This window comes from Cephus cinctus, unplaced genomic scaffold (genome assembly GCF_000341935.2).
Source record: "Cephus cinctus unplaced genomic scaffold, Ccin1 Ccin1_scaffold0080, whole genome shotgun sequence".
Lineage (NCBI taxonomy): Eukaryota > Metazoa > Arthropoda > Insecta > Hymenoptera > Cephidae > Cephus > Cephus cinctus.
In genome coordinates this window covers 648647-670145 of record NW_014332821.1, presented here as the reverse complement: position 1 = coordinate 670145, position 21499 = coordinate 648647, and the positions used below count along the sequence as shown (strand labels likewise).

The window sequence follows — 21499 nt, the reverse complement described above, 5'->3', positions numbered from 1 at the left end:
TTCGTAGAAACTATAGGTAGGGTTCATCCACGTGTAACATGTGTTATCAAGATCTTTCTATGAGTTTCAACATCAAAGATTCACTTAGATCTTAGTTTACATGTTTTATTAATAAATTATATACACTTAGTCATGTAACAATAATTACATGTCATATACGTATAAACGAGGGAACTGTATGAGGATTGGCTGATGACACTTCTTGTAGCATTTCACCGAATTTTGTATTTTTTCATATACAAGTGGCATAATAATATGATGTTGATAAATTACAAAATTCAAATCTTCTGTTTCAAGTCTCCTGTATACTATCAGTTAATTAATAAACATACTGGTTATATGGTTTGTGAATATTTCGTACAACCGTTGACATCCACCTAATATTAACCTATTAAAAATTTCATAATACCATTCATTCAGTAACTATATTTATGCAGTTAGAAATGGACGTTTCACAAACGTAACAACGTTAGCGCAAAGCAGTTCGACCTCTATTCTGTGACGCAAGTCTACTTTCGTGCGCAGCAGCAGCTAAGCTAGTCGAGTCCACTGAAAAGTGATTTCGACATTTCAGGATCCCAGGAATCTAATGTTTTTTTTTAACTTGTGACGTAGTGCCTACCTACGATTCCTCTTTGTGCGATCTACGTTGATGACCTATTACTTTTAAGTAAATACTGATACGGCGATATCAACGATTAATTTATAAAGTACGTTAGATGGTAGGTGAAGAATGTTAACTATTCTTTAGTGCTCAAATTACATATTAGGACAGCATTTTTATCTAACTTTCTTATAATAAAAATTAAGTTTCTGACCCTTAACCTTTCACCTACACGGAGAAAATTTTTCATTAAAAATTACCGTAAACCTCATGGTAACTGCGGGACATCATGAGATTTCATAACATACTACCTATATATTTAAGAACGATTCACGAAAACATCCTGAAAGGTAAGCATGATACGTCAGTTTTTACTGAAGTGTACGGTAAAATTTTTCAAACTTGAAAATATATAGTATAAAAGTATAGCTTTTACCTTGTCGAATTTAAAAAGAAATCTAAAACAGCCGAATTATGAAATTGAACATTTGTTACGGAATTTTTAGCGCGCCAAAATATTTTATGTTTATCATGAGATACGCATAAATTAATCAAGCTTATAGAGTATCGCTAAGACGTCCTTGACTATATTGCAGAACACTAAACATCACACACATACGTAGTGCAACTGTTATATTTTTCACATCACTTGTTGAATACATTATAGTGATAAAAAAGTAATAAGAATTAAAATACAGTATAGTTCATAATTTTTAATAAAATTGACACTGAAATACGTCAATTGGAATATTTTATGAAATCGACGAGTAATATCATTTTCATGTAACTGTAAGTATTCTTATGTAACAGTTTACATATATCTATGATATAGAAACAACAGTGCCAAAAATTATACATGTATATATAATATACATATGGCATTATTTTATTGAGTAGAATTTAATACTTTTCTAAAGTCTAATTTCTTGGCCCACTTAGGTGTGACTTCTCACAACTTTGCATAGCTTCGTTACATACAAGTTTTTTACTTTAGTGAAAGAGTCAGATTTCATTAACTTCAACGAAAGTACTGGACGTGGCTTTAAACGGTATTATCCAGGAATAAACGAGCCAAGCGATAAGTATTCCAAAGGCAATCCTGACAAACAAATCGGCAACGTATAAGTAAGCAAATACACGCCTAGCCTGAGGTAAGGTCGAGGGATCATCTTTAAGACAATACTTTCTTGTACCGAGGATGTAATTCAGGATGTAGTCATCCCAGCAAATATCCTTAGTGTTCATAAAAAATATCTCCCTGTCAGAAGATCTTAAACGTTGTTGCATATCCTTCAACCGGTCATTTCTGTAAATAAAAAATAGACAATAATTAATATGTACCTTCAATTATTCATGAAATCTTATATAATTATATTTCGTTGTGGTTTACACAAGGTCAAATGCTACAAACACTTAATTATATTTTTTTAATGAACCTTGAACTTCATTCCTTGCCTTCCAAGAACATCGTACTATGTATCCTTCCTGGATTGATTAATAAAACGATAACTTTGCTTCGAAAATTCGTGAGAAATTATTAAAAATTTTTTTTTTAGAATTCACACAAAGATAGCTTAAACAGGTTATTTACACTCGGCCATAGGTAAAGATACGTCAAACGATTTGAAACTTTTTAAGCTTGCCTAACCTAACATTCTAAATCAAATAGATACTTGGTTTATGCTTTATTCTGTAAATCTCAAAGCGGAATGGATGAAATAGCAGCAAACTATTGTAGACGTCGTAGCGGAACTTGTACTGTTGATTTATGCAGTCATGTCATGACAGTAGCATAGCATTTAAAATACGCTTACTATTTTTCGAATATTTCTTTACTTAGTGACATTTTCGAAACAATTTGCAAAAAGATTTATTCAGATGACGAAAGAAGTAAAGTCAAATAGACAATATATCAGTGTCCTTGTGCGTCTCCTGTGCAGTGCCCACAGATGCATTTTAAGACCCGACAAAAATACTTTCCCGATATATTTTATGGCTACATTTTCCTTATTTTGATCGGTTTGACATGAGTCTTTCAGAATGACGTTGTCGCTTATGAATTCCGTCCAGGACCAAAATCAGCCTCCCTGCCCGGCCCTCCTTATACGAGTGTGTACCGACGACTGTATTATTTGCCAAGTCCTGTAGTTCCTTTGTTTCGACCTCCAATTTACATTCAGGAAGATGACGAAGCGATCACGTATAAAGATATTTTAAGCGAAATAAACGAATGGGTCATCGCATATATGTCTATGACTATGAATTCAGCAATTATAATGGCAATAAATCTTAACAATACTTGCCGAAATATCCATTCTTTCGTAGTATAATACTGAAGCAGTTCCAAACCCGAAGAAATTCTGCTTTGTATTTTAACCAAAAAAGGTTTGTTCCCAGTAATAATGAACAAAGCATCCAAGAGATACGCGGGTATTGTATGTAAGAAGATAATCACGAACCAATGAATTATTTTAGATGATGTCAAACGTCCACCAGGATACCACAAAGGACCTGAAATCACAGTAATTTATTAAATAACTATGTACTACATATCATAATGTACCTAAAACTTCGCAAGAATGAAAGTTACTAGTTTACAATGCACCAGCGCCTAAGCACTGTCTACTTTCACATAATAGCTGTCGTACGGTTAAGCAGAATCAGGGGACTAAAAATGCAAGCCTACTATAAACTATGTCTAAATAAACTCAAGAACCTGAGAAAGGATATGTGAGAGCGTGTTTTCTTCCTGTCTCCAATGCGCATCCCCACGATATAGGATTCTCGCCACTCTCAGTAACGTTCATGAAGAAGGGCTCGGAAGGTTGTTCGAGTCCGACGCTCCACGCTAATGCGATTATAGCATTCACAGCGAGATCGCATGGTATAAAGTCAGACAGGTAATCCTTGTTACAGAGCATCGATCGAATCACACCTTTACCAGCACCTATCATCAGCCCAGTTGGTCCGTTCATGTTCTCCACCCAACCTGGTGCAGGTTCTTTCCAGGAGGCAACAACTACGGTCACATTATTAAACATAAATATAATATTATTGACATGAAGCTATTGATAAAACAGTATTGTAATTTCTTAATGTAAAACGTACCTATTGATGGTCTTGCAACCCCAATTGGCAGACCAGATCTTGCAACGAGATCTTCACTGAGTGCTTTGCTGAATGCATAAGTATTTGGCTGGTCACCCAGTAGTTTTGGTGTCATTAATTCCAACATATCATCATCCAAATGTTCCACTGTTGATAATACAGTCTCTGGTGGTATTGGTGTTGAATATGCCTTTTCTTCTAGAATTGCTTGACCGCACTGACAGTAGGCCGTTGACACGTGAATAAATGCTTGGAGCTGAGAAATCTAAAAAAAAAATAATTCAGATAACCCATGCAATGACGTCTTTGCTACCCCCACATAAGTAAATAGAGGAAAATAACATCCTTGTAATTTATGATTCGAGAAACCTTCTTTTAATGTATTTACTACCTTATGCCTTGCCTTATAACAGATATAAGCTTTCTATCTGTCAAATTTTTCACTATGGTTGTCACGCGTATATAATTTGTACTTGAAGTACTGAACTTCTGTAATTACTTTTAGAGGGTTCATCCGGTATATCCCACACAACACAGAACCATCGAACGACATTCGAATTACGTCTGCAATGTTCTACCGATGTCCGATTGAAAAATGCTATGTGTATTATATCCGGTAGACGTCTTATGCAGACGTTCTTAAACACGATGCAGTATGACATCTTTAGAATGTCGTTTTCATGTCGGCATTTATGTTGTCCTTTGTTCTTTTTTTACCATTTATTAGTATTTTTATATATTTTATAGTTATGAACTAAAATACCTTTTCGGAGCCGTACACGCGTGTAATCGGCAATAGAGTGTTTGCTTTATCTTATTTATCTACATTTTGTTTAAAGTACACACATTCATTGAATGCTTTTTAACCTGTCAATGAACGCGTCATATCTAGTGCGTCTAACTTTCATTGTTGTGTCATTTGAATAAGTTATGTTGCCTTCGAGAAATAACCATAGGCTTCTCGCGGCTTAAGCCAACCGTTGAGTGCGCCGGTATGGTGCCGGTACATGGCCGATGACATGGTCAGTAAGGAGATTGACGATGTCTGTATGACGTATTTCTAACATCTCAGCGTTGTGTGGGATTATTCTTGCTGACATTGTAGAAACAATAATAGCATTAGTTATTTAACATAAATAAATGGTACCTGCTTCGCCAATGATAAAACATTAGCCGTCCCTCTGGTATTCATATTAATGGCTGTTCTTAACGGCAAATCGAATCTAACGTTCGCTGCCATATGGAAGATTACCGATACATCATTAATAAGAATTTCCTTGTTCGCAGTTGAGAGACCCAGTCCTTCGGTTGTTGTGTCGCCGGAAATAACAAATAATTTCTTCAATCTTTCCGGATTACTTTCACGAAGTAAACGAAATGGTTCTTCCTAAAAAAGATCAATAGTATTCTTATAAATCATTGTTATATGTTTCAAATAAGATTTTAGCCTCAAATAGAGTCTGAGATCTTATAATGGACTCCTGTATGTTAAATTCCAAAGGCGATCGCAACTCAAATACGCATTGACGTGGTATAAAAGTAACACTTCGAACAAAAAATACAGGATGAGATTTCTAAAAAATGAGCAGAAGAATACAATTTAAAAACAAGTGTTAATAGAGTTAGCTTCAAGGTAAAATTGATTCGATTGCGTAATCGTAACATTCGTGTGTCGACATCAAGGTTAAATCCATCTATATGTGTAATTGGAAGAACTTTTTCAAAATCTAATTATGAAGTCTATTCATATTTCGTCAACAAAAAATAAAATTTTATTTATTTGTTTACTTACACATAAAAGCTATAGTAGGATGCTTTTTTTGCATGCATCATTATGTATGGTCCAAAATAAATACGCAGATCTGGATTTTTTTTCTTTCTCATCTACTCATTCTTAATGTGAACATAAACGCACATTGGTCGCATGATAGTCAGACGTAGAACGTGAAGGGAATTCCTGGCCAACGAAATAAGAAGGTGACGACGACATCCGATTTAATATGTTTACACATGAAGGGGAAAACCCAAGAGAAACAGATCTGCTAACAAATGTGTATGCATATATGCTCCGTTGGATGTATTCTTCAAGGTTGTGAAATAAAAAAATTTTACTTTTGCAATAAAATCTTAATTATCTCTGCATACGCGAAGGTGTATATGTAACGGAAGGTGGGGTGACACTGGCCTGGCAAGACACGATGACTGCCCATAGAATTAGTTGAAGGTAGAGTAAGTATGAAATATTTTTGAAATTGCTATGATGGTATTAATTCCTTGAATCACCTTTCCTACATACATATATGGTCAACCGGTAAGAATGGATCAAATTTGAAGGACCATTTCCGAATACTTCACGATACTAAAGAGTCTCTGATAATTTAAAAATAAATTACTGTACACATTTTGCCTATAATCCCTATTTTGCATGTACGTCACAAAAAGTGTGATACTGCGCCCTGTGTTTCATCGTTATATATAAAGTTTTATATTTTAGGTAAATCATGAATGAATCACTCAATTTGCATTAATTTTATCTACTGATATATGTCAAAATAACATACTGTGAGATAAATACATGGTAGACACACTATTTTTTGTGAAACCAAAAACCAGAACCTGATACCAGGAAGATAAGTACGCTTATAACAGTTATTGGTATTATATAAGTACAAATACATTCGATAGATATAGAGGCTCCTAATAATTTTCTAATAATGAGAATCTGATGGAATCTATCCACGCAACATAGGCCTATACTTGCGTGCATTGAATCCATTGTGCGCGCGCTTTCACTTTTACTTAAAACATAAAAATCGAGCTCTAAAACGTCCAATAAAAAAATCTATTAAAATTCACATATAATACTATTTGAAAATTATTAGAAATTGTTATGATTAATATATACAATGCGTACTTTCGATTGCCGCATAAATTTTATTTCCTGGAAAGGTTATGTCATTTCAACATTAATAGCTTCCCTTAATTTATGAGAATGAGGTATCAATGGAAATACGAAAAAATTTGGAAATAGCCGAACGACCGAACAACTCAAAATAGTTAATCTCTAAACCCTTTGGTGAAGTTTATTATCAATTAGTATTAAAGGGTTACAGAAACTTTCTTTAATTACAGTAACAGAGCGGACCTTGATGTTCGACACAGTATAGACGTAGGAAGTAAGTAAAATTTACATTAGCTCCTATAGTGATAAATAATCCTATATGGAAGACCAAGGTAAGGCTAAGATATTTTATAAGAAATCTGGTTAACAATAATGTAATCTATATACTGATCGACATAAATCTTTTGATATTAGCATACACTATCTACAAGTGCATTGATACTTGCTTTATGTACATGTTGGTTGACAATGATTCGTAATTCTATGTATATTTTATCTTTTATTTATCTCTTAGTTGTTCCTTGAAATTCTAGGTATATCGCAAATCCTAGTTTCAATGTCATTACGAAGAAATTAGCCTACGTAATGCTAGTCGAGGCAAGAGAGACATAGTACGGATATATATGAGTGTATTCAAGGAAAAATAAATATAATAAAATGCCTAACGAGAAATTCCTCCCACCTGTATTATTGATGTTAATCTGGATCCAGGATCGACGCCTTTTTTCTCACGGACCAATATGAATATTTGTCCAATCTCCGGACAGCTTGAAAGCAGTTTACTTAGCAGAACCTTGCCCATAAATCCGGTGGCACCGGTAACAAGGACATTTCTCTTTCGAAACCATTCAGATATTGAAGGTACAGTGTCAGTGGATAAATTCGCTAAAAAAGAGGAGATATATGAGGATATTGTAACGTAAGGCCAATTGCTTTTGTGGAAAGTGGGTCAGAAAAAGAAATTGTAAAAATTATGAAACATAATTATTTGAATGTTGTGCAATGATTCGTAATTATACTTTGGAGATACCATAACTGAAAATTGAAATAAAATTATATTGTGATGGTAATAAGTTTGGGATTATGTAGTTTCTGCTTTTCGATTGCACATGTATTATTATTCTTTGTAAGATTTGCCTTTTCTTTATATGTGCCATGTTACGATTGATGCTACTCGCATGCGAATGAATATTACTTGAAAGTGACTATTAATTGGTAATAACGGATTTGGAGAAAGGATTGTACATGAAATGTGTTTCATCAAATCTGTGCGATTGTGTTATTTTAGAATGAGGGTATAAGAATCAGGTGAATTGAAATTCACTTTAACTGTAGTTCCGGGACATTATGATATTAAATTTCCAAAAATTCATATAAAAAGTGCAAAAGTAATTTAAGTATCCATATCCGCAAGCAAAATCTTGATTTTATTTTATTGATATAAAAATTTATGTAATCAACATACAAAGATACCGCTTGAACAAAGAAATGAATCGAATCAAGTAACAAAATTTCAAATTTAAATTATACAACGTCGGCAAAATGTTACAAGAACTGTAAATTTAGAACAATAAAACAGCGCCAAAGTTTCCGAATGAATGTTACTTAAATAAAATATAAATATCTGTTTTTAATATAACACATATCACTAACCTTCCGTCATGATTCTTCTCCAAAGATGTGATCACTTAGCAAGGTCAGTTCTAACTGACCAGTTCTTACGATAGATTTGAAAAAGGCAGTCCAACAAAATTGATGAATCAGAAACAAACTCCCACCAATAGGATACCGATTGACAGATAAATTTTCAACTTCTTTGACTTTTTTGCCGTATTTCCTCTAAAATAAAGAAGAGAGTGAAATCTTATAGAAGTTAACCGACCAACGATCACCAAGGCACTGAAGCGATCGAAGAGTGACTGGCGGTGGGTAGTAATGTACAAATCAGTACAAATTCAAAAGAAAAGCATCAGCTAATTCAATCGCAACAAATAAACGATTAAGATCACAGAAACACTTCGCTAATTTGCATAAATTTGTAGCACTACATTATTATAAAACATTCAAAATTGACAACGGCAGCTGCGTGGCTGGGGTGGAACGATTGATTGGGCAAATTTAAATGTACTAATTGTTTTCTATAACGTGGCGTTCATATGCGCGAAATTTAAAGAGGTCGAAATAGTTCGCTACTGACTAATGTTTGCTACAACCGTCTGGAGAATTCTTTTATGTTGACTGCGTCTACGGCAGTCATGTTCGTTCATATGTTGAGCCTTTGTGTCGGGACACCGACATATAGTCATGGATATCCAAACCTGTGTGTGGTTGCCCTGCTCTTCTCAGGGTCGTACGTAGCCATTGGACGAGGTTAGGTAGGTTGATGATCTGTAAATGCAGTCCCACAGGAAGGTCTCTTGCAGTATTCATTATTTCATGGGTGATACATTTTTCCTTTACTTGTTAATTGTTATTTTTCAACATCTATTAGAAACAAGCAATTCATATTCTTCGTGAGGAGTGCTACGATTTTTGCTCTTATAAACTCGAACACAAGATTTAGAGAAATAATACGGATAACAATAAAATTACAGTATTCAATAAAACTTGGATACTACAACTATTTTTGTATTCGAAAGAAATCAAGTTTGCATGAAAACTTTTTACAAATGTATTAATCAAATTCTTAATAGCGTGAATTATGAACGATACGTTTAGCACGAATTCCAAATTTCTTAAGAATGTATGACGTAATATATTATTTTGAATGAATTAAAGATTGTGTCAGACTTAGAAAACGAGCATCAATTCAATGTCTCTACTCAATATATGGGTTTCATTCAAAACAAAAGTACATTCTTGATCTATTGCATATATGTATATGTATGTAGACATAATAAAGGTATGACACGGTTTTTTCTTCTTCAATAGTTCAAGCATCATCTGCAACTTTCACTCTCAGTGTTTCATCATAAACCATTTGTACAAAGTATTTACTATGTATGGGAAGATTTCATAAGATATAGAACATCTCTATTTAGACCTTGTATAGCATATATTTATTATTAAAAAATGCATCTTACATTTAATCGAAAATTTTTAACGACATGGCGGGAAATTAAATTTGAGCTCAATGGAATATTCAAAAGTAAGAACTTTATTTAATCCTCTTATTTCAGGTCAGAGACCACGATATAATAAAGGTATATAATGATAGTAAATAATACAAAATGTATTTAAGATTAACGGAAAAATAAAAAATGCTATTTTTCTATAAACTATATTACCTTTATTACTCTAATTATTTAAATCATTAGACTGAATTAAGTAATGAGTAAAAATCATTAAAGACATACCAGACATAGTGTTTAAAATGTATACCCTTTAAGCAATACTGTGCAAGCATATAGTTATTGCATTAAATTTACCTTATCTCATCTTTTTCTTATTATTGTTTAGCAGACATCATTTTTTGACAAAAAAATATTATATTGTTAATGAAATACTTTGAGAATTTACATTATACTTTATACTGTAATTATATTAATATCATATTCTAGAACTGCTGTATGTTATTATAGAACCATATGAGGTGCAAACAAGTTGCTTTATACCAAATTGTAATAACTAAAACAATCAATCTATAACAACAGTTTTCTCTGGTGCGTTTAATTACATTCGCGAATATTTAGTCAACGAAACATATTGAATCTTTCAAATTCTACAAAGTCAACGAACAAATTGATTTTAGATCTTACAAAAGTCATAAGGAAAAGTTTAATGATAGTATTTTTGTGAATATCATTTTGTTGTATATGCTGTAAATAGTTTTTTCAAAGAGATGCAAAGTATCGTTGTATTACTGCTATTTACAATAACAAGAAACAAAAATCAAAAGTCCGATTATCATGACTTAACAGTTTAAAGCTGGTCGAATAGAACGTATGTCAATGGTAGAACTAAACCAGTTTTTGACCATGTAGAATCCAGCATTATCTTAACGATCCACCATACTAAACCAAATAACACAGTCTGTAATCCCAAGTGTGCAACCAGTAGTCTGAAATATACAATTGGTTAGATGCCATTGATAATTTGTTTACGAAAATATGTATTACTGTTGCTAGATATTCCTTAAGAATTACACTAAATGAATTGAAACTATTCGTGCAAAGCCTATAATATTCTTAAAAAATATAAAATCTTTGTCTCTTAAGACATCGTCTATGAAACTGCACTTCTTTTGCTTGATAGGACCATATAATTCTTGATACTTACACTTTATCCTTGGAGCGAGCCATTTGTAAAGTTCTCGGAGGGTCATTATTCAAATAAGTCCTAACTCCTTGTGTAAGATCTACAAAATAATCTTCCCAGACTAATGGTCTGACATCTAGCGTGAACGTGCGCTTGTCATCTGGTAACAGCGATTCGTGCAATTCCAGCATACGAGGATTGTGAAACTTCCATTCGGTGAAAATGAATTTGCTTAGCTGGTTCAGAGATTTGTTAACATTTTTATGTAAACGTACAAGTCTATAATGAAATAAACACAAACAAAAAAAACAATTAGACATTATCAAGTAATTTTATCGTCGATGAAGCATTTGTCCAAATAAAATTATAAGTTATTTTTTTATATGAGAACTTTTAAGCTGTTATAACTAATGACTTTGTTAAAGCAATCAGCAATGCATTCATTGCTGTGAAAAAAATGGTTGTATTTTATGCTCACAGAATCCTTGACTCTTACATCCTGAAATGTAATTGTAAAATGCAATAGTGATCGATTATTTGCACTTACATGGGTCTACCACCTGATATTCTAGTGACCGTATCCAAAATATAGGCTGGTATCATATGAAAGAAAAATGCAGAGATTCTGAATAATAGTAATGAAGGCAATAACTTCAAATGCGGATACCAAACTGCACTGCGCAGTGGATATTTATGAAGATAACTATTGATCTTATGCTCAACAGATTCCCATTTGAAAGGATTACATGTGCTCGATGTGCAATGATAGACCTTAACACCATCACCCCTGAAATAAATAACAGGTACATGAAATATAGTATTAAGAAATGGCGCATTTTGAGAGGAAAGTCATTGTGATTACAATGAAAATAATCATAGTAGCTTGAAATACAAATATTTTAAATGTAGATCAAATTATTTTACCCTGAATTGTTGACACTGTAAGCGGCAACTATTAAACTGTTTACGACAATGTCTACTGGAATGTAATCATATATCAGATCTGTAGCCACAGGTAGACGTCTTACAATTCCTTTACTTGCTCCCATAAGGAAACCTTGTGGACCATTTTTTGATATTGTCCATCCCGGGACTGGCTCTTTCCACGCTGCAGTAACTATAATGATTATGAAGAAATATGTTGTAAAATCGTCGTATCTTATTTGCATAAGATATCTGCCTTACATAACAGCTCTCCACACGCGTAAAGTAAAACGTTTAATATTAATAGAAGTACAATCTGTTGCGAACACGCATAATTCGAATAACATCTTATACTTATCCATAAATAGAATTAGTGAGTCTTATTGCCAGCAGGTATTTAATACTAATACTTATGGTGGCCTTCCAAATACAATAATGACATGAGTGAACGAAGTAACCGTTTTTATAGATAGGGCCATTTTTTAATATTGTTATACAACATATACAAAATTCCACTTACTCATAGAGGGACGTACGATAACAGCAGATAAAGATGAATTGGCGATTTCATGTTCTGCCAAATGTTTAGTGAATGTATAAGGGTTTACATGTTGACCCAAAATTTTCGGTGTTGCTTCTTTTAAGGCGGAATCACTTAGTTCCTTTACTGATTTCAAAACATCATTTACATTGGCAGGTGCAGGATAAACTTTTTCATCAGCTTCAGTAAGCGTGGAATTTACATAGGCACTAGAAACATGTACCAAAGCCTGAAACATAAAGTACTGAAGAGAACATATGCAATAAAAGCTATTTAAGAAGATATTGTATTCACTGTATATAAAATATATTAAATCAGACATGCATGTGATGATTTGAGGTAATCGAATAGAGTAAACCTAAAAAATTAGTAGTAATTGTTTATACAGCATTTAAATGTTTAGAAAACTATAGGTAAATTTATAATGATATATAAGAAAAGCTGTTATAAGCTGATATAAGCTGTCTCTCAAGAAAAAAAGAATGACAAATACCATATTCTGGTCACCATATGGGTCAATATACTTACTTATGCATGCAGTGGACACAGAATAATATGACTGAAAAAATCTTGCTTACCTTGAAATCTCTCATTTCTTGACAGAGCTGCACAACACGACGTGTACCAAGCAAGTTAATATTAACTGTAAGTTTAAGATCAGCATCAAAGTCCAAAGTAGCTGCAGAATGAAAAACTATCTGGACTTTTTCTACCAAAGTCAATCTGTCGCTAGCCGATAATCCTAAATTTTCCTCTCCAACATCGCCTGCAACTGCAATAACTTTTTTAAATGGTTCATCGCCTTTTACTTTCTTCAGTTCCTCAAACACCTAAAATTATATAAAATGTAGTATGATCAATTGATTTACAATATCAATAGCATTACATCTAATAAATTTACTACTAATGGTCACATGAAATTTGAAATAAAATAAATGAAACTATGGAATATTGGAAGTAAGTAAAAATTTAGAAACAAATTGATAAAATACATATATGTTGTTAAATTCATACCACAAATTTTTACTATTCAAAATGTAACCATTCTGTTATTTTCAACTCTTGTAGAATAAATGGAGAGTCGATTAGTTATATAATATAATAAATATTTTAAAAATCTTATACTGGAATATGTAACAATTTAAAGAGCAAAGAAAGAACGTCAATTATGACACATAATTATTACATTAAGCACCGACAGAATGTTCTTCAATATTTTATTATCTTGAATATTTGCAGAATCAAGATCAACAGAATGAGAGCATCCATCGAACAAGGAACTTTTACCAGAATAAAAGTTTTAAATAATTGAAAGCAATTCTGGATCATTAAGCAAACAAAATACTATAATCATACCGCATTTTTCGTAAGTTCTTCCAGTCGTTGCTCTATCTCCTTGCCCCTTTTTGGTCTCATAAGCAAGTAAATGTTTTTGATATCAGGACAGCTTCTCAATAGTTTCTCAATTAGACAAATACCCAGGAAGCCGGTTCCTCCGGTGATGAAGATGGTTTTGTCGCGATAAAAATCCGTCACACGCACAGCCATTATAATAACTCGTTCCAATTTTCCGACGAGATAACGGCTAACAATTTCAAAAGATTCTACAACCTTTTCAATGTATGCAAATCGCAGAGCGATCAAAGATAAGAAAAGCCTGACCGTCCGGCGTCAAATCTCGAATGTGTTTGCCTCAGGCTTTGGAGATGGATAAGAGCTAGGAGCTGCCAAGAACGCAGAAGCGTCTTGTTAACTCTGATCAACTCTACAGCGCTAAGTATCAACCAAGTATGTAGATTCAAGAGAGAAAACTTAAAAGAAAGGATGACAAAATGGGTTCTCAAACGTTATTAACTGTGTATCTAGTACTTACAAAAATTGCTATAAATCTACAAACACTATATGACAAACAGTTATATGTACTATAATAATGACGAGTAAAAATTAGTAACAGTTTGTCATTTTTGTACGAGTTGGATATGAGTTTATTATTTGTTTTATTGACTATGTAGCTGATGAGAGTCACTGAAAGAGTATAGTACGCAATTTTTTTATTACCGGCGCCTAAGACTAGATAACCGGACATACTTCGGTGTATGGGAATAGAAAACTGACGGTTCTAACTTTGAACATATCTAACAGACTATGTACAATGTGATTAACTACTAAGTTTGGCGGATTGACATATATTTGAGTGTAGAAGTATTTTCATGGATACGACCCGTTACGCACATATTTAGAAATCATTATCCACGCAATAGACTACACTACAAGGATAAAAATCAGACGTTATTGACCTTTAAAAGAAATGCAAAATGTACCATTTTTCTGTCTGCAAAATACATTTGTGCTGTATCGGAATTGTAGAGATTTAATTAATGTCAGTTCAAGAGAAACTGGCGTAAATCAATTTTGTCTATTGATTAAACAGATTTTTTCCTCAAATACGAGGTTAATGTAATTTAGGATACTTAACACTTAGCCAACCGAATGGGTAGATCTTCCCACTTTAAAGTAAGTCAGTGCGCGCGCGGTTAGCTAAATGTTAAGAAATTGAGAAGTGCTGTTTGACTTTGCGGTGGAAATTGACCATTGGACTCTTTGATCTGCTCTATGTGACTTTGTCAATGTTTTATATTTAATCGATGTAATCAAGTATGTATTAGATTTAACCCCTTAATTGCGAACAATGCCTATAGACGCCGTAATTTGTTGCAAATACCAGAAATAAATTATTAAATTTTTGTTTATATGTTAACTGTAACGATCTACTTTTGTACTTAATCAAACTTAATAAAATAAATAAAATAAAAATTATGTGGGTGATTCCTTTTGATCAAAACATTTCTGAATGCTCCGCAGTCAAAGGATTAAAGAGATTTCGGATAAAGAAATTATGTTATAATAACTAAAAATCACTACATGAATAAAAAATCAACTATGCCTTGTTAGACAGTCTATTTTTTGATATGCTAAAAAAGTAAAATGAAGAATATAGTCATAACAGGATTTTATCCGCGAAAAGAACATCATCATGTATCTAAACGATTTTCTTACTCTGTACTCGTACACATATACGCACGTGAATTAATTTAAGAGAAAAAACTTAAACTCCGGTCATGTTAAAATTTGAATTTCGTTAGTACTTGTGAAAAGATATTTATACTTTTATGAGGATTAAAATTGCAAAAAAGCGTTTTTCACATGACGTAGATAAAAAGTAATTTAAATCATGTACTAATCTATAATTAAATAATTAACATTGAATCGCGAGGCTCGTGTGTACGTATAATGGCTCAACAGATAACAAAATTCTTATAACCAAATTAAAAATAATACTAAAGCGCCACCAAAACAGGCCGCCGTAATCGAAGAAAGTCCCATGAGGGAGATTAGGCCCCAAAAGAGCAAGAAACTTAAAAATGGCGTCACAGCAGAAATTATCTTCAAACTGCAATTTAAGAAGAACATATATGAATCATTAGCAACGTAAAATATCCGGTATCCCTTTACCACTTTTTCATAAATTCCGTTAAAAATAAAAATTACCGTTTCATTTGACGCAGCGCTTTCTTTGTCGTCATTTCCGAATCTTTAAAAAAATAACGTCGCATTCCAATAACACAGTTCTCAAAATACGAGTCCCATTCAATAGCCTTAGGATCCATGGGATGTTCTTCCAGCTCATCAGCTGGTAAAATATTCAAAAGTGCTGACGCGTTGTCCCGGCCAAAGTACCATTGGCTGTTTGTAAAATACGAAGTGTACTTTGTACCTTTGAAGTATCTATACTGAATCTCAAGTAATCTAGTGTTAAAATAATAAATAATTATTATAGGATTACACGATACTTTAGTTACGAGAGACAATAAATAAATGATAAATAAAATAATCTTACGGAGTTTTACGTCCAAAACGCTGCATTACGAAATCCAAAATAATTGCTGGTAAAATTTGGAACATGTATAAAACAATGACATTTCGTAGATGATTGGTTCTTGGTCTAGCTGCGGGATACCATACAGCATCTTCGCAAGGATGGTTTCTGCATGCTGTAACAACTCTTTCGCAATATCTACCCCAAGTTGTCGAATTAACGGCACTTGATGTACAATGAAATATATTTAAATCTCTCGGATGTACCGCTGCGTGAAGTGCAGAGGCCAAAATGGTAGATACAACCATATCAGCTGGTATAACATCTTGGATGGCATCGGGATTGGCTTGGAATCTATCAAAGTGGTAATCTAATATATATAAATTCCTGTGCCCTTAAGTGCAGAAAAATTTCCGACGGTTACTTACGTGCGGAAGAGACCTTTCGTTACGCCCGCAATAAATGCGCAAGCACCATTGTGCACGTTATCAACCCAACCTGGAAACGGGGTCTTCCAAGTATTTAAAACAATACTGGGCCTTACTATTGATAAGGGTACATGTTCCTTCTCCGCAATCAATAAATTCTCCGCCATCTGTTTTGTCAAGGTATACGTGTTCGGATGATTTCCCATTAATTCAGCTGACATTTTTTGAATTTCAACGGAAGATAAGTTTTTGACCTAAAACAGATGAAATGTCCCATATACAATTATACACAATTATACACATATACAATTATCCCATCACTGTGCTAGTTATAATATTTTATATTTCGCTTATTGATTCATATACAAATAAAACAAACCATCTCTATAAATTTCACAGGATCTATAGCCGTTGGGTATAGCTTTTCCTCGAGCACTGTATTTTCTTTAGTGCAGTTGGCATATGCAGTAGAAACATAGACCATGGCCTGGATATTTATCATTCGTTTAGCCAGGTGTAATACCTGACGTGATCCCAGAAGGTTGATCCTGATGGCGAGATCGAGTTGGGCCGCAAAGGAAATGAACGCCGCCACGTGGAAAACGTGGGTGCATTTCGAAATGAGTAAATTACTATCCGAGCTAGATAATCCAAGGCCATCCTGAGTAATATCACCTGGAATTACCTGAACCCTCTGCAATTTGTCTGGATGGACACCTGAAAATAGCTAAACGGAATTCCGCCGTCGTCGGAACAATATTACATATTTGTATAATTATAAAAATTTAACCTTATGTTCTCTACAATTTTTAAGTGTATTCTATCGTCAAATAACATTCCGCTTTTTTGCAAGATGGAATGAGGAATCTTGGTAGACAGGAATACGCAAATCATTTTACAAGATACGTACTGTGACGCATTTACGATAAATATTACGAAGACCACTTACGCATAGAAAAATAACTCAAAAATTTCAAATAGAAATTCGAAATACGTATATGCGAAATGAATGGCATCAACGTCATGAAAATGAATTAATTATCGCCATCGAAGTTAAACGCGTGAAGATAAACATTGGGTTTCGTTCAATGTACGTCAAAGAATATGACGATAATAATAATATTCTCGGCACAAAAACCTTTTAAAATCGGTAGCTAAGTAAAAAAAAAACTGGTTAAATACAACATCTGTTTGCATTACATAATGAAATGAAGAAAAAGTTTTGAACTTTGTACTAAAACATTTTTAATTTATTTTCTTTTTTTTTCTAACTTCTTAATAATATGAACAAGATAAGTGTTAGAACGGCCCATCAGGGAGTACACCATCCCAGACAGCACACAAAGCCTAGTCGTCTTTAAGATACCCAAAAGGCGAACTCTGTCGCATTAAACTTCTTTACAACGACTTTTGGACACGGTAGGTGTTGTCTGGGACGTTGATATACTATTTTCAGGAAGTTGATATAATAATTTTCACTCACCGGAGACGAAAGAATGGTTTTGAGTCGATCCTGAGGATCTACGCCCTGTTTCTTTCGCACGAGTACAAATATCTTTTCCGGTCCTGGTGTAAGACACAATATCCGTTCCAACAAGGAACCACCGACGAATCCAGTGACACCAGTTAAAAGGACGCAGCTGTCAGTCATTAACTCCTTTATGGATGATGGTGTCATAATCTTGTATTAGTACTTATTGGAAGAACTAGTAAAATCCTGACTTCTGACTTCCAAATGATGCCCCAGAATGTCGACGATGCGCGGTGTAGTCGAGTTGATGAAAGACTTGCATAAATAGCTGCCGTCGGCGAATTCCTCGTGATGATTTCGTGGAATAATGAAATATTTCAAAAGCATTATTGAAAGCACAGTTGGAACTTGAAACTTTGTTTTATGAAATATCGTATTTTTATATTAACATTTATTCATCCTGTGGACGCATCGATTATGTGTATTTCAAAAGATTCTTTAATATTTTTAACGGCTGATTTCAAGAAACCGTGAATATATTTCTTGTAGACAACAGACTCTTTGTCTTTGTACGTTCTCAAAGCCTCCAAAGATATGTATTTGGACAACATTGACTTGAACTATTTTCTTAAGTATTCAAATATTTTTCCATCAATTCTACATTACCCATCTATACTAATATTCACGTGTATCATTTAAAATATAATATTATATTATTATTAATTTCAAGTATGATCATTATTTTTAAATGATTTTCATGCATACAAAATTCGGCAGTTTCATATTGGTAATAAAGTGGGAATTATTAAAAATAATGAAATGAATTTTCCTGTTCGAAAATAGCACGCCAAATTATTAGTTTTATATTAAATAAAAAGAAATACATATTCATATAACAATCGTAAATATAATTAAAAATAATATCCAAATGACACTTCCTGAACATTTATATGTGCCATGCATAACTTGAGTGCTAATATGTCGTTAAGGAAAACTTTTAAATTATGTTTCACTTATATTTAACAAAGACTAATGTTTATTTCATAAGACATACAATAAAGTATTTTAAGATCGACAAAAATCATAACTAATACTTCCCAACGTCAGAAGAGGCTACTACATATATCGATATATTTAGAAGTAGAAATTCGTGGAACAGCAACACTACGATAGTCATAGAGTAATACTGCGATCAAATAAAATGACCTATCGGCAAGCGTAGAATGTCACATTCCCTCAAATAAAGGAATGACAAGGCTATAAAAATGCATTTACCTTGTTTAAAACTGTGCAGTTAAGTTATGATCGAACAAGCCTATTTGACATTGCGAAAATTTGAGAATTCGCTTTCTCAGTCTATATAAGGCTTTCACGTTGACCTTGGCATTCATTATATCTATTTGCAGATTTTGTTTCCTTATGTTAGCAACAATAATGGCGACTGGATGCAAAGGAAGTATCATCTTAATGATTTATAAACCTCTTTTAATGGAATCTATTCTTTGACGATGACTGTATCTATATATAGAGTCAATGAGGTACTTCCTGTCCAAACGAGAACGATTATTGCTGAATAATTGTCCACTACGAAGTACGTATCGAACACGGAAGTACTGATAGAACGTAAGGAGTGATACGGTGTACTGAAGGTCTGTTGTTTTGAAAACGTCTTATAGCGACGATTATTTATATAAACAGGGTACCTAATAACGTTAATTGTAAAAAAAGTACCGGTAAACTATTTATCATTGAGGAAATTTACAACTACAAAAAATCATTTCACAAGCTAATAAATCTTATTGTAATAAGCATAGATACTGTGTGTCTGGTGTATGCAGCGATAAGCTACCTGTAGTGAGATTTAAGAATGAGCTTCTAGGATGAACGATGCGCAAAGAAACTGAATCATGAATACCGAGATAATGGGTAATTATGACGAAACGACAGTACTCTAATGTTTACTGCAAGTCTATGTGACATCACTTATGCCGAGATGAACTATAGTATAATTAATTACACAACGCACAACACCCGAACGACATCCGAATTACGTCTGCAATGATTTATGGATATTCGATTAAAAAATGTTTTACTTAGATGTTTTTAAAGATAACGAAATACAACATCGTTGGAATGTCCTTTTAATGTTTTTATTTTTTTGTCCATTATAATGAATGCAAGGTGGTATATACGTGCTTCCAACTTTAAATTGATTGACGCGCAGGATTTAAATCAACGAATAAAGTTTATGCTATTCTTTGATTCTACTGAGCTCCATCGTTTACCAAGGACTGGACGTTTAACCCCTTCGTTAGCATGGAGAATTTGACTAATAGTGCTCAAAGATAGCAAGAAAAAGAAAAAAACGATGGACGCACTATTGCGTCAATGCTACACAGGGTATGATTTGATTCCGTGTAGTGTTGCGTCAATGCCACCGAAGAGGTTTAATATTTATATTATCACATACACGGTACTTAGACAGGAATTGCCTTTTACGTTCCGTGTATTTTTATTCCTTAATCTTACACGCAGTTGGTTACATTTGCCTGAATTCTGCGCGGGAAAACATAGTCATTAAATTGGTTAGATATACCTACACTTTTTATATTATTTAAGGAGTTGATAAATGCCATCGTAATCAAATGAAATACGCAGTTAGCATATATAGTATTATAGTTTTTTCACGAGATGCAAAAACATGAATAGAACATTATTTATAAGTACTTATTACCCATCAAGAATATTTTATCTCCAGTATTCGAAATAAGTGCTAAACATTTTCAGTAGTTCCCAGTACATATACATTCTGAGAATATGCAGAGAATATTCATATGTACGTTTTAAATTATTGCTCACTACCCTCTGAAAGTATTCTCTGATACAACTAGAACATGGACAGTATGTTCAAATTACTCAACCTCAATCCAGTGTTAGTCCTCTGACGGAGGTAAATGTAGAATTATTGGAATTATTGAAAATGAAGGGCTAGCTTATGCAAATACATATATCCCGTAAAATATTTTGACATTGTTACAAGTTAGGCGGAGACTGGGATGCTGTACACATTCTGGATCTATCAGAAGATACCTTCAGAATGTACTATGCCTAAAGTATCTCGAGTATATCTTGTATATGCTCAGTATATGCGTAATCACATTCTCAGTACATACTAAGAATATCATTTTGCTATCTGAAATATGTTATATTATTCAAAATCAGCTTGAAAGCTAAATGAGACATGTCATTATTATATAAATTGAATATGAAAGTAACAACAGTCCTAACTAGAATATTTCAATAGGACACTGGCATTCGAATTTTTGTTCGGAGAAATTCCAATTATGTCGAGACCACAGCCGAGCATGTAAATTCCGCTAATATATT

At 33.3% G+C, this 21499-nt stretch overlaps 3 protein-coding genes across 5 annotated transcripts; all 3 read right to left on the bottom strand.

Annotated features, from left to right (window-relative positions):
* Positions 1–84: 84 nt before the first annotated feature.
* LOC107271009 (fatty acyl-CoA reductase 1) lies at positions 85–8874 on the bottom strand. 3 transcript variants are annotated; one of them, XM_025088738.1, is made up of 8 exons: positions 8812–8826; positions 8268–8453; positions 7297–7499; positions 4860–5099; positions 3713–3977; positions 3321–3623; positions 2908–3115; positions 85–1910 (listed from the first exon to the last, which is right to left on the bottom strand). In XM_025088738.1, exons 2-8 carry the CDS (start codon positions 8275–8277, stop codon positions 1607–1609), a joined length of 1533 nt encoding a protein of 510 aa, XP_024944506.1. In that variant the 5' UTR covers positions 8278–8453; positions 8812–8826; the 3' UTR covers positions 85–1606. The 3 variants fall into 3 exon arrangements, with proteins under 3 accessions (XP_024944506.1, XP_015602045.1, XP_024944509.1); XM_015746559.2 differs by having other exon boundaries at positions 8268–8873; XM_025088741.1 differs by lacking the exon at positions 4860–5099 and having other exon boundaries at positions 8268–8874.
* A 1006-nt stretch (positions 8875–9880) lies between these two features.
* LOC107270992 (putative fatty acyl-CoA reductase CG8306) lies at positions 9881–14139 on the bottom strand. Its single transcript, XM_015746525.2, has 7 exons — positions 13693–14139; positions 12915–13166; positions 12316–12565; positions 11796–11988; positions 11419–11658; positions 10893–11150; positions 9881–10674 (listed from the first exon to the last, which is right to left on the bottom strand). The coding sequence occupies exons 1-7, from the start codon at positions 13882–13884 to the stop codon at positions 10536–10538; spliced, it is 1524 nt and encodes a 507-aa protein (XP_015602011.1). The 5' UTR covers positions 13885–14139; the 3' UTR covers positions 9881–10535.
* A 1124-nt stretch (positions 14140–15263) lies between these two features.
* On the bottom strand, positions 15264–18319 carry LOC107270999 (putative fatty acyl-CoA reductase CG5065). The gene is made up of 6 exons (XM_015746537.2): positions 18125–18319; positions 17021–17368; positions 16642–16895; positions 16235–16567; positions 15886–16143; positions 15264–15787 (listed from the first exon to the last, which is right to left on the bottom strand). Exons 1-6 carry the CDS (start codon positions 18317–18319, stop codon positions 15652–15654), a joined length of 1524 nt encoding a protein of 507 aa, XP_015602023.1. The 3' UTR covers positions 15264–15651.
* Between the last annotated feature and the right edge of the window lie 3180 nt (positions 18320–21499).

Coding starts and splice junctions, on each gene's coding strand:
- LOC107270999 (XM_015746537.2), bottom strand. CDS start 18,319: ATGACACCATCATCCATAAAGGAGTTAATGACTGACAGCTGCGTCCTT. Junction 17,369..18,124: donor AAACCATTCTTTCGTCTCCG/GTGAGTGAAAAT, acceptor AATTCCGTTTAG/CTATTTTCAGGTGTCCATCC. Junction 16,896..17,020: donor CTGTGAAATTTATAGAGATG/GTTTGTTTTATT, acceptor CATCTGTTTTAG/GTCAAAAACTTATCTTCCGT.
- LOC107271009 (XM_015746559.2), bottom strand. Junction 5,100..7,296: donor GATTAACATCAATAATACAG/GTGGGAGGAATT, acceptor GATCTTTTTTAG/GAAGAACCATTTCGTTTACT. Junction 3,978..4,859: donor TTTTATCATTGGCGAAGCAG/GTACCATTTATT, acceptor TTTTTTTTTTAG/ATTTCTCAGCTCCAAGCATT.
- LOC107270992 (XM_015746525.2), bottom strand. CDS start 13,884: ATGGCTGTGCGTGTGACGGATTTTTATCGCGACAAAACCATCTTCATC. Junction 13,167..13,692: donor AAGAACTTACGAAAAATGCG/GTATGATTATAG, acceptor ATATAATTTTAG/GTGTTTGAGGAACTGAAGAA. Junction 11,989..12,315: donor TATCGTACGTCCCTCTATGA/GTAAGTGGAATT, acceptor TAATCATTATAG/TTACTGCAGCGTGGAAAGAG.